The 13,200-nt window shown below is 45.9% G+C and overlaps 1 protein-coding gene across 1 annotated transcript in view; it reads left to right on the top strand.

Annotated features, from left to right (window-relative positions):
* Positions 1–13,200, top strand: part of ALDH7A1 (aldehyde dehydrogenase 7 family member A1) — a 441,053-nt gene that overhangs the window by 325,279 nt on the left and 102,574 nt on the right. Inside the window, exon 12 of the mRNA XM_069625599.1 lies at positions 5,787–5,871. Coding sequence (XP_069481700.1) covers positions 5,787–5,871 — 85 coding nt within the window. The remainder of the gene's footprint in view (positions 1–5,786; positions 5,872–13,200) is intronic.

Below are 13,200 nucleotides of genomic sequence, written 5' to 3'. Positions count from 1 at the left end.
CAGTCCTGTTCTGGATGAGTTGCAAAGGGCGGAGTGTAGAGGCAGGCAGATTTAGATAGAGGCTGTTACAGTAGTCCAGCTTCGAAAGAACCAGGGCTCTAGAGTCAGTGAGCTTCTGGGGGAAGGAGAGAAAAGGAAGGATACCTCTGAGGAGGTGTAGCTGGTAGTGTGAGGTTAGATATGTGAGGAGAGAAAGAGAGTGTGGAATCGAAGATGACTCAGAGGTTTTTTGCCAGAGGTTTTTTGCCTTGCAGGTAGGAGCAGGAAGGGGGCCAAGAGAGGCCGGCCAGAGAGCTGCAGGGAATGAGGGAGTGGGTGTGCCGATGAGTAGAATCTCAGTCTTACTGGCATTAAGGCAGAGGTTGTTAGCGGCACACCATTCATGGATAGCAGAAAGACAGTCAGAGATGAGGGAAGGGGAAGAGGAGGCCGAGGTAGCCTGAAAATGAGCTGGGTATCACCCACATAGCACTGAAAGTTGGGGCAGAGAGCGACAATGCGGTTGGCAAGAAGTGCCAGATACTGGTTGAACAGCTAGGGAGAGAGGTTAGACCTCTGGGGGACACCACAGGTAGAGAAAAAGATGTCAGAGAGGAAGGACCCCAGTTGGACCTGGGAAGGTAGATTGGAGAGGAAAGAGGTCAGCCACGCCAGAGCCTGACCAGTGATACCCAGGTTATCACAGAGACGGTTGAGCAGGATGGTATGGTTGACAGTATCAAAGGCAGAAGAGAGATCAAGCAAAATGAGAACACATGGGGTGTTAGAATCAAGGTTCGAGAGCAGGTCCTCGCGGATGTTCAGGAGAGCAGTTTCCGTGCTTCTGGCAGCTCTGAAGCCAGATTGATGGTCATGAAGACTACCAACAGATTCAGCATGGAGATTAAGCTGGGAGATGGCCAGTTTCTCCAGGAGCTTGCCCAGGAAGGGAGTGATGGAGATTGGGCGATAGTTAGCCGGGCAGGAGGCGTCGGAAGAAATACCTAAATATAACTAAAATAACGAAATTACTAAATACCTAATGCACACTGGGTTTGGTACGCTTGTCCTTGTTTGTTTTAAAAGAGAACAAAATCACCTTAACAGTAAAGCTTTTGTAAATATCAAGCATATATTATGCTCGGCAAGGGAAAACTTTAGCTGTCAGAGTGGAATGATGGCCAACAGCTCAATATTGCTCACGCAGTGTTGTGGATCAGCCAGACTCGAAAAAACAAAATTGGCTTTATATTTAAAAAATGACAACCAGTAAATTGAAAATAAACAGCAATAAAATGCTGCTCCTCTGACAGTCTGCTCCTTGTTGTAAATAGGTCTCTGCTTGTACCACAAGCTGGCGACCACCAAAGGTCTGGATGTAACTACGGAATGGTGATGCTTCTGGTGAGGTAGCCTATAAGAGAGCTGGTTAGTTCAACGGGTGGTCCAGGGATACTTCAAAGTCTCAGGACAGCTGGATCTTCAAGACGGCATTGAGACTAGTTGGTCCCACTATTCCAAGGGCTGAAGCATTGCTCGGGGTCTTTGGAGATCAGGGAGTCCAACAGGGCTTCACCGGGTCAGACGCAGGAAGGGATGCCAAGTCTCTTCAGTAGTCATCTTTGGATTTTCACTCAGCTGTTTGTCTATTGGGGGTTCTTGGTACAATGCTGATCTATAGAAATAGCTGCAGGAGTCTTCTTATCCAAAATCCATCTTAGAAGCAAGTCCAAGCCCACCAATTGTAAGGACCTGCACCATTCAAATAGCCAGTAATTGTTTGAAACCAATAGTTGTCCCTGATTACTCATGCCCCACAGCTAGACTCTCTGGCTCCACAGATGTGAAATGGGGCTACACATTCCCACTCACTTGCTGGGTCACACACAATGGCAGCACAAGCCCGCGTAATTAGCAGCTTTACTGGGCAAGTGCATGACCTTTTATGGGATTTCTTGACTTGACAAGTCGGGAAGAAGGCCAAACTACACTATGGCCAAAGAGCAAGAGAAAAACTCCCGGCGTGGCCATTTTAGGGTAGTAGCCACATTAAGTTGGCTGATGTGTGCAGGAAAAATAAACAAAGAGCTTTAGTATGGAGAACAGAGTTCTCCTGCAAAGATAGCCATAGGGACTGATCAGTAGATGAGCTTAGCAAGCTAAGTGGAGCAAAAAGGCTTTACTTCCCTCCAAAAGTCAGGAAATGTTAAACATAGCAAGAAGTAGGTTGTCCTATTGATGTGTATGGGGGAAAGCAGCAAAAAATAACATCTTTCCTAACAATTGACTCCTCCGGATTATCCAGATCTTCATGCGTTCATTTGCAGCGCTTGTCAATGGGCCAGCTCTTGCCGGGTCCGAGATCCGGCATTGTACGTCTCCCCGGATCTCGACCCCGGCCTGCCTCAGCGCTGAAATACTGAATGGATGTGGTAAATGAATGTGGCTTTACGCATCTGGAATCTGCTTGTAAATGGTAAAAGGCAAAGCAGATGTGTGCATACTCCGATGAAAGGAACTTGGACAAAATGTCATAGAAAATGCAGATGTGCTAATGTTCTGAAGGAGAAATATGTGATCTACATATGCTATTGATCGGACTCCAGTTGCAAATGGTAAAGGAAAAGTATGTCTGCGCATGCTCTGAGTAAATAAATGTGCAACATAATATAAGCTAAAATCCAGCTCTGCTCCATTCTGGAAGGGGGGGGAGAAAGGCTATACTGCACAAGCTCAGAAGGAGGGACACTTCATGTAAACATTTTCTTGAGGAGACAGTGAGGGCAGAGTGTAAATGTTACAAGTGCAAGCCTGTGCATGCTTTAGTGGAGACCACCCTGGTGGCGCAGTGGCGAATTAAAAGGTGCGTGAGTTTTTACTGCCCCGTTGGACTGTTTTTCACGGCCCAAGGCACCTCTTTTCTCTGCCCCCTCTCACTCCTTTTCTTGGCCCCCAGCCCCTCTCACTTTTTCTCAGACCCCAATCCCTCACTCCTTTTCTCAGGCCCCCAGTTCCCTCTCGCACCTTATCTCGACCCCAGCCCCCCCTCTCACTCCTTTTCTCGGCCCCCAGCACCCCTCACTCCCTTTCCCGACCCCCCGCACCCCTCACTCATTATCTCGGCCCCAAGCCCACCTCTCACTCATTATCTCGGCCCCAAGCCCACCTCTCACTCCTTTTCTCGGCCCCCAGCCCACCTCTCGCTCCTAATCTCGGCCCCCAGCCCACCTCTCGCTCCTAATCTCGGCCCCCAGCCCACCTCTCGCTCCTTATCTCGGCCCCCAGCCCACCTCTCGCTCCTTATCTCAGCCCCCAGCCCACCTCTCGCTCCTTATCTCGGCCCCCAGCCCACCTCTCGCTCCTTATCTCGGCCCCCAGCCCACCTCTCGCTCCTAATCTCGGCCCCCAGCCCACCTCTCGCTCCTAATCTCGGCCCCCAGCCCACCTCTCGCTCCTAATCTCGGCCCCCAGCCCACCTCTCGCTCCTAATCTCGGCCCCCAGCCCACCTCTCGCTCCTAATCTCGGCTCCCAGCCTCCCTCTCGCTCCTTATCTCGGCTCCCAGCCTCCCTCTCGCTCCATATCTCGGCTCCCAGCCTCCCTTTCACTCCTTTTCTCGGTCCCCCCTCACTCCATTTCTCAGCCCCTAAACCCCTTTGCACCCCATTTCTCTGCCCCAGCCCCCTTGCACCTCTTCTCGGGCCCCCAGCCCCTTACACTCCTTTTCAAGCCATCTTTATAAAGCATAGTATTGTTGAAAGCGGAACAGGGTGATGAGGGGAGATGAGTGCAAGTGAGTCGTGAATATTTGCCCAGGATGTGGCGAGAGAGGTTGCAATCCTGGAGGCTGGAGCAGTTATTTTCACCGATTGTGGCCCTGTACTGCTTTTCATGGCACTAGGAAAGCACGTGGGTGGACAGTGTTGCTTTTTTTCAGCGGGCAGAGGCAGCACCCGTGGGTTGTTTTTGAGGCCGGCAAGCTTGCTCAAGTGTTTGGCTACCAGGATTTCACCCATGTTGTCACTTTCCCAGTGTTGACGCTCAGTGGCGTGTCCTGGGCGTTGCCTGGGGTAGCACCTGCTACCCCAGGAATCTCATTGACCACCCCATTATTCCAAACTATGATCATTAATTTAATCACATGAATGTAACACACTAATGTTCAGTAATTAAAGTAGATACGGGAGTTGGAGACAACTAGTAAATAATGCTATTCAGACCTGTGTGTGTGTGCGCTGGTACTTCATGCCACCCCTGCATAAGTCAGTGCCCCGCTGGGGCCATCCCATTCAAGAGCCTGGACACGCCACTGTTGACGCTTACCCATAAAACCACATTAAATTGTCATCAAAGCACATGTCTCCTATTTGGATGTTTTGTTTTCCAGAGAATATTACACTATAGATTGCTGGGTTTAAAAGGTTTTTATACTTTGCCAGCGTAGTTTTTGGAAAGAAGCATTATGAAAGAAATTGCACCATTATAAAACTATTATTTAGATAATTTCCTTTGAGTGGAGTTCAACTGCCAGCTCTCCACCATGCCCTCAAACTCCGCCCCCTTGTGTGATCCCCTTTAATTTTTGTTTATTTGCACCACTAATTAGTTTGAATATTTGTTTGTGACAAAACCTGGAACGGGTGAGTATTCCTGGGCAAGTGGCACCCTTTCCTGGCAGATGCATATACCTACAATGGCCAAAAATGTGGCTTTGACCATGTTAGTTCACTGTGGTGGTGTGCCTTCTTTACTGCATCTGCAGCTGGCAGGAGCTAGGGTGCCATATTATTTGTATATCGGGCATTTTAAAACATTTAATTTTACCCTGAATGGAGTTTCTCATGAACTGTACAAGAGTGGTGCAAAATTAATCTGACATTAGAAATCCACGTAGTCGGCACAATTCACTGCATTGGTCCGAAGTCCAATTTACTGCCTGGATATCCTGCTTGCATACTACTTCATGGTCTGCAGCGCGTGCCTGCAGGGACGAGGTGCAGGATGTCACTAGCAACAACGTGCCTTCTGGGTCTGGCAGGAAACAGCCGGATGCTCTTGCTGCATCGCCACATCGGTAAAGATGTGGCAGAAATCGTGAGTTTTCGGCGCGTGGTGTACTATGGGAGGCGATTTAGGGTTCATATAGAGCACAATGTCCAGCCTGTGCCGGCACAAATTACGCTGTCTGGGCAACTCGTTCTTTTTAGAAGTAAAATACACGTCCACTACACCCGCCTTTGTGTCACAAATGGTTGAGAGCTATGTGCTTGGCATCATAAGGAGTCTTCCAATAGGTGTATACACCACGCAGAGTTGACTTTTGGAAAACATTTCCTCCTTGGGAGCTGGCAGGATGGCCCGGGAGCAACACGTTTATCCTGGGCAGAGCAACACAGGTTGGTCTCCAGTATATAAAGATTAATTCATTTTGAACCAATTCGAGCTTCAGCTCATTGGGATTTCCTTTTAATCTGTCTAATTTCCCGCCAAGATTCTCCCCTATTGTGTACGCAAACTACTGTACGTTACTCACAACTTCACATGAGCTGGCTCTAGGAAAGAGACGCGTGAGATTGTGCACGGTGAGCCGTACGGTCGCCCTGAAACTGCAAGGGCGTGGCAGCGTGCATTATGAAAGGGCTGTAATCGTCTAACCAAGTGCGAAGACTAAAGTGGCTTCTTTGTTTCCATCTGTACATATGTCCCCAATTAACTAGCGAATGAAACACTGAACAAATGCAATGTAAGCAACTGAACCCATTAAAATGTGTGCACTGTGCTAACCACCCCCTTCTTTGCTTTGCTCAGTTCCTCCATGAAAGCATTCACGACGAGATTGTTGGAAAACTTGCAAAAGCATATGCCCAGGTGCGGATTGGAGACCCATGCGACCGTGAGTACAGTTACTTTGGCTGGACTGGCTATTGTTTTCGTTGCAGTTCTTATTCAGTTTTAACCTTGGAAACATTAGTGAACTTTTGCTCTGAGCTCTATCTAGTGTAGGGTGATTTTATTTATTTTTAAGGGAATTCGATGAAGGGAGGGATATTCTGTCTTCCTTTTGAATTTTATGAAAGCTTTCGACACAGTTCCACACAAACTACACAACTTGGATTGTTCAGATTGAAAACTGGCTGTGATCGCGGACGAAGGGGACTCGTGCCTGAAGTACTCTGAGGCGACCGCAGTTACTGGGGTGGTGCATCAGCGCGCCTTTTTCGGTTGCTTTCTCGTCCATCTCCCCGAAATCCTGGAAAGGCAGGTATGATGTTACTACAGACGACCCTGGGGTATGCAGTACTGTGTGCTTTATGGAGAGGAAGGCATATGAACAGAAATGCGCATAATGTAAGGTCACGGAGGTGGCAACAGGTAGAAGTTGGCAGCCAGAGAATTCACGGGGGCGGGGCTTCTCGACAGGGCACCAGGCAGAAGACTGCCCCTGTCCATTAAAGTGTTTGTTCTTCTTGTTTACGTTTATGGGTGAGCAAGCGAGGCTCGGACCATGTGGCTCAGTGGTTCGAGACTCCAGTCTAGCGCAAGCCAGGGTCGACCCGCATCTGACTTCCACCCTTGTCTAGCAGCAAGGTTCAGACAACCAAGTTCTCAGTAATGTATTTTGGGGGCCGATGGTTTATGGTAAGAAGTACAGGATTACACAGATTGTTGAAGGTCACTGAACCAGAGCACAGTCATTGTGATCATTATGATAGATACTCCAAAACACTGTCCAAAACATGTCACAAAGCAATGGTAAGAGCCAGTGCAGGTGACATGAAGTAGGATCCTGAGGCGCACTTGCTATGTTTCAACAAAGTTTCTTTATTACAGCTTCAGTCAGTTTCTCAAGATGTTGCAGAGATAACCACTGGCTCCCATCACACAGGCAGGGGCTCGTCAGCTGCCAGTCTCTGGAACCTTATCAGCACACATTCTCTCAGTCACACCCAACATGATCTATTGCATCACCAGCTTCTACATCCACCCCAAGCACTATACAACACACCTCTCTTCCTTCCAGATCTCACCACAACACAACGAAGCACATCACAACACAACTCCCTTCTTCACATAAAGCAAACACCCATCACACATACACATCACACATTCACCACTACTGATATGAGCCACATGCTGGATGCACATGGAACTTGTGAAATGAGATGGGGCGGCACCAACTTCTATGCAAGAACACACTGGCAAGTGGAAGCCATATGTATTTACCCTCCTACACAGTAACAAGCACCTTTCACCGAACAACACTCATCCCTAGAGCACTACAACATGTATGACAAGACATCAAACCCATATCGCACATCTCTCATGTTGCACCTTTTTTACGAGTGGTGCCATCTTAACAATGCGCAGGAGGCACGCCCTTTCTCTACTTGGGTTAAGCATACCATAACATCAACTTCAACCCTTCTTCAGTCTCTACCTCTGCCTCAAGTGCTACGGCGGTAGACGGAGGGCGCACCCCCTTTTTCTACTTGAACTACACGCACACCTTTTTAATAGACGGTGCTGCTCTGCAGATACCGCTGCACTTCCCATCGCGGATCCACACCACAGATGGGGTCTAATCACCATGCCACACCCAGGTTCCTGGTGCAGACATATCCCCACACCTCCCCATAACATGTCAATGCTAGACACATTGGAATTTCACGAAACTTCCCTTTCCAGGACTCTTAGCTCCACAGTATGTTGAAGACACACACCCACGTAACATATGCAGCCATAAATATTTTAAAACATTTTCCAAGTGTCTCACTTACCCTCTGTTCAGATCACACCACACTCAGATCTGAGACTCCTGCATGCAAGATCACGCCGACATGCCACACGCATCAAAGAAATGCCTACACCACCTACATTTTTAATACTGAACTCGTACATCTCTGTGTAATATAACTAAAAGTTCATAACCTTTTAGAACTAAGAAGTACATCATTGCTCTCGGTAGGATAGCTCGGGGGCAACGTGCCCGCCTTGGAAGCAAGACAACACGGAGCAACACAGGTTCGATCCCCAGGTCCGCGCTTGGAAACCTGTGGGTATTAAACGCGTTATAAATAACCTATAATATCATATCATAGACCTCTTGCAGGACATTATGAAGATACTCAATGAAATTGGACTCTAACATTACAGCATAGGGGTCCCGCCCGCCCCCCCAACCCCCCACCGCTAATACTACTTCCTTACAGCGGTGCTATACAAACACAACGTTGAGATATTGTCAGGGTCCGGCTTGACTGAATTCCACAGGAGCTGATGCTGGCCCCACAGACCCTCACCAGGAGTTCACCTCTCAACCCTTAAACATAAGCTGAGCTGAAAACCCCAAGAAAGGGAAAGGGGAATTTGGAGAAAATAACAACGGAGACACAGCTGCCCTTCAACCGTCTGGTAGGCTCTGGTATCTGTGATAAACAAATACACCTGGTTACTAATATAATAAGAAAACTTCTTTTCTAAATTATGCTAAATAAATTCTAAACTCTTTACCTCTTAAACCTCAGTAAAAGACTTAGAGGTTAGTAACCTTTGTGGAATATCTTGTAAATATATCTTGTATTGTGCAAATAGTTCAAGCCAACCTAGCCTCTTTAGAATCCTAAAGTGATGGCCTTTGCAACATCTTTTCAGAATTAGATATTCTTCTTACTTCAAAGTTCTTCTGATCTTATGTAGTTTTCAATGCTTACGTAAATTGCAGTCTTTCTCTGAAAGCATTGAGTTCTATTTGCATAAATTACTTTAAATTATATTCTTTTACTTCCTGGAATACTGCTTTCTTTCTGCGTGTGAATTGTTTTCCTTATTTACACATTTACACAAAGAACGTATAGTTTCTTCCTTTACTAGCGTGTGCGATAAACACGTGAAATCAGAAGACGTGAAGAATTGTCCTCGCGTGTAAAATACACACGCGATTATCTTAAAAAACCCGCGTGTGTGAAAAAATACGTAAACGTGATAAAAATAACACGCGCTGATAAAAATGGACTCGCGCTCTATCGCAGCCCGACACGCGCTTTCTCTTGAAATGACTTTCACGTGAAAAAATGTACACGCGCTAAAATTCACACGCGCAATTCTTTTTGGCACGCGCTCTATCGCAAACCACACGCGCTTTCTCAGGAAACGACTTTCACGTGAAAAATGTACAAGCGCTTTAAAAAAGAACACGCAACGGCAACTTGCGAGCTCGCGCACACATTAAACAGTCTTGAAGAACATTTCACACAGTTAATCAACTTTAAAATCCTACGCACAATCTTCAAGCTTGTTTTCCTTATAATAACTTTAACTGTAATGTCTCTTTTCTCAAATGAACTTGAAACTTGTTTACTCTTTAAGTTTTCTTAATAAAAGAAAATGAAAGTTCACTGTGACAATCTCAAAATCTTTAAAAGAACGATCCCACCTGATGACTTCTTGTTCAAATTGGATCAGCAATCGATATTCTTACTTTGGTAGATTTTCTGAGCTCTGGAAAGGCCTTACTTAAGGAGCTTAACTAATACACAACCAGCCACTGAATTTCTCTGGATGAAAGGCAGTTTAGAATCTTGCTCATCTCCCAAGAATCAAACCCATTGTCCTCTCCACCAATCAGGCAACCAAACATATCATTGTTTCATTAACCAATCAGAGTGAGTTTCTTTCACTCCATCTTGACTTGGGCAAGCACAATGTTAATTCTATGAACAAACTCTTCCTGTTACTAAACCAGCCAGTTCTAAAAGCACAACTAACCCAGCCAGCTCTAAAGGCACAATGTTAATCTTGTTACTCTTCCTGTTATGAAACTAGTCAGTCCTGACAGATATTTTGTGCACCGTTCATATCGCCTTAATACCATGAACCAATTTCACTTTTACTACATTTGTCATGCTTTATGTAATCAAGATGGAGTGACTACTTTGAACTCTCGTTCTCACTAGTGTAAACTGTTCTATAAAGGCAAACTATGCATGTCCCACGCTGCAGTTCACAATGCACAACATACCTCCATTCTCCATTGATCCAGGCTCTGCGCGCAACAAACAACCAAACTAAACCAGCCGTGGATCACACATAATTCACACAGCCAAAGTGTGCCGCAGGCTGCTTGCACCCTGCAGTCCATCCCTTTCCAGGAAGTAACACACCATTGGACACAATGGCACGCTCAATGGTTCTTCCCTCTAATGCTTCTACTACACCGTTATCATCCGTGGAGAGAACGTCTTGAACACAAACATTCCACCGAGTCGCCATCCCCCACAGCAACAGGTCCGCCGTCACTATATCTTTTCAGACCACGTATAAATAGAAGATATTCCCCAGACACTGAAATTAGGTCTACGTTCTTCAGAAGTGCACTAAACCAGCAAAATGGGAGGTTGTCGCAACTGAATAAATCGTTGATCAGGCCTCCTCTCCTGTAGTCATGGGCTCAGGGTAGTCCGTGGCAGAAAGTACGAAGATAGTGCATTATGTGTGTCAGACAACTTTTAAAGATAGAAGCAACGACTTCATAGTCTGGATCGGAGGGTGATTGCAGATGGACATCAAACAGGAATATGATTACAGTAGAGGTATGCCTACTAGCATGAGTGTTCTCTTTTTCTATTTTTAAAGTGTCCTGTTCAGATTGGTTGAGACTAGCACAGGAGTTCTTTTAACACTATCTGCACAGGAAGGTTAAGAAATGGATGTTCTTGTCTTCAAGTTGAAGTGTTCGTTAAAGGACTTGTTACCTGAATTAAAACAGTCGGATTACACAAATTGGCAGTCTTGTAGAAACCGGTTTGTAAATGTGAAGGGTCTATGGCATTACAGCAGTCCAGACAGCCTGAGGCTTAGAAAATGATGCCCAGTGTGGCTCACCAGGCCCAACTTTCTTTCCAAATAGCCTTAACCAATTATTGACCATCTCTGCTGCCCTGCTGACTAGCAAATCATTGCATTCCAGCTGTGTTTGGAGAAGGAACGGGTTGAGGCCCCCATTGGCGTCATGTGATTACATGGCAATCAAACCACTGAAACGTCTGTTTTGCAACGTTAACGTCCTACAAGATCATTGTAAACTGTTTGAGGAAATTACTGGAAACTGCTAGGATGAGAGTCATACATGTTCTTCCCACTGAAATGCAGTGGACTTGTTGCACATATTTGAATGATCTCTGCTGTAAATCAGTGTGCAGTACAAGCACTCTTGTGGCTGGTTTGTTGGAGCCAAACACATGCCACCGATTATGGAAAGCCTCTTTAAACACTGTGCACTGTGGGGAGTCGCTTGGATGCTCTCTCCCGGCAACCCCCATTTTATTGCAATGGCTATTCCGAGTCCGGAAAGCTAAGCTTCTGGTTGCCCATGAAGTCTGTGACTAAGCACTTCTTATGAACTTGGGCCTGAAAAGTTCATTGACCAATGATGCAATCTGGACATCAGCTTTTGAGGTCAGCTAACCATACTGCTTACTCATTACTATCCCCAATGTCGTAGGTTGTAGTAAAATGACTCCACATTAAAACAAGTGGAATAGAAAGACCATGGCATCTCCTCCTTGGGGGTGGCTATTGCACACACAAGTAGGGAAAAATGACCATCGTTTGCATCAGGCTGTATTTGCAAAATAGAATTGCACATGCTGATGCCCTTTCAAATTTAATTTTGTCCTTTTACGGAATCTGCGGTTTGTGGGTAATACAAGGGTAACAAAGTAGATCACAGCTTGTAGCGCTTAATTGAAAATGGATGTGCTCTTTCTACAGCACTTTTTCTTATGTCTGGTGTGTCGTGCCGCAGGTTATGTGCAGAAAAGTAAGCCGAACCGATGGATGTGCTTGCACTGCCATGTCTAGAGTAGCAACACTCGAGTGCTTCTCTTCCTTTCTACCATTTCCCCTCTGAGATTTTCTTAAATGTATTGCAGTTTTGTGTCCTTTGTTTTTTTTTCACCTGTAAAATTCACCCTTCCCATAGTCAGTAGGGGCTGAACACACCCCTCCATCTACCTATCTTCAGGTGACCAGTGCATATCAAGTATCTGGTGAGTGATCAAAGCTTGGATAATCTGGCCTTGCCATTATGCATAGTTTCCCCATTCAATGGAAACCTCTTGTTATGTCATGTTTTTACTGCCTCGTGTACACAGTGGGGCAAACTCTGTGTTGCCCCTGAAATGAGAAAGGGGAGTCCAAAACGTCACCTGACATTTAACAACTTGCCAGTATGTTAAGTGATAGGGAGGCTTCTCCCGTTCCCTTGGCACATGGCTTGTATGGTTTCCATAAAAGAATGTCCAAGGGTATTTGGTAAACCGCTTGCTCTTGGCTATGCCCCGTTTTTGTGATGTTCTTTAACCAGTCCATGTTGGTGACCAGGTTGAGCTGCTTCACCACACCAAGCTCTCACAAACCTCCTTTGAAATGGCTGACCATAATTTGGTTGTAGCTGTTGAGATGTATTTCCCAAATCAACCTGGGAGAAGATTCTGGGAGGCCACCCTATTGTGGTGAACAGGGAGACACTGTGATTTTAGCCAAATCCAATCAGGTTAGGTAGCAAGGCCTAGTCCCAGGAGGTTTATGAGAGTGGTCTAGGGCTACGACGAGTCCACACAGAACAAATCAATAATTCCAGTTACAGGTAAGTATGAAATTGTACAATAATTGATCAGACCTTTTTAAAAACACTGTAAGCAAGTACAGCTTTGAGTCCAATAATTACACACGCTTACTATGAAACAGATGTATACATTCACCCCTAGGAGAAGAAAGAAAGGAAGGATATGCTTTAATAACCAGTGAAACACAATTAAGTACTTGTATGTATGAAATGTAGCAAAGAAACTTTAGAATAACCACACATTACTTCCCCTAAGGAGTCCAACCCTAAGATGTTTTGGGGCTGTGTGCCCTACAGTCATCAGTGTGAAGGTTTATACTTCACAGGTAGGTGTATTAACAGATTGGCAATTCCAGTGGCTATGGTAAACTTCAGGTAAGTAACGTCACTCCATCCCAGTGAATAGTATAGGCCTAGGAAGGGATCCTTATCCATGCCTCCACCAACCAAAGTCAGGAAAGAATGATTAAGGAAAGGGGCTTTGGACAAAGGTAACCCTATGGAGAACAGGGGACTATGGGGTCGGTGGGCTGAAATGGGTTTCTTAATGTACACTCCACCCCTAACTCTATCTCCAGAGTTTCCGGATTTTGTTGG

The sequence above is a fragment of the Ambystoma mexicanum genome, chromosome 6p (genome assembly GCF_040938575.1).
Source record: "Ambystoma mexicanum isolate Mex_15411 chromosome 6p, UKY_AmexF1_1, whole genome shotgun sequence".
Taxonomy (NCBI): Eukaryota; Metazoa; Chordata; class Amphibia; order Caudata; family Ambystomatidae; genus Ambystoma; species Ambystoma mexicanum.
Note: the sequence above shows the minus strand (reverse complement) of the source record. Positions and strands in the feature narration are given on the sequence as shown.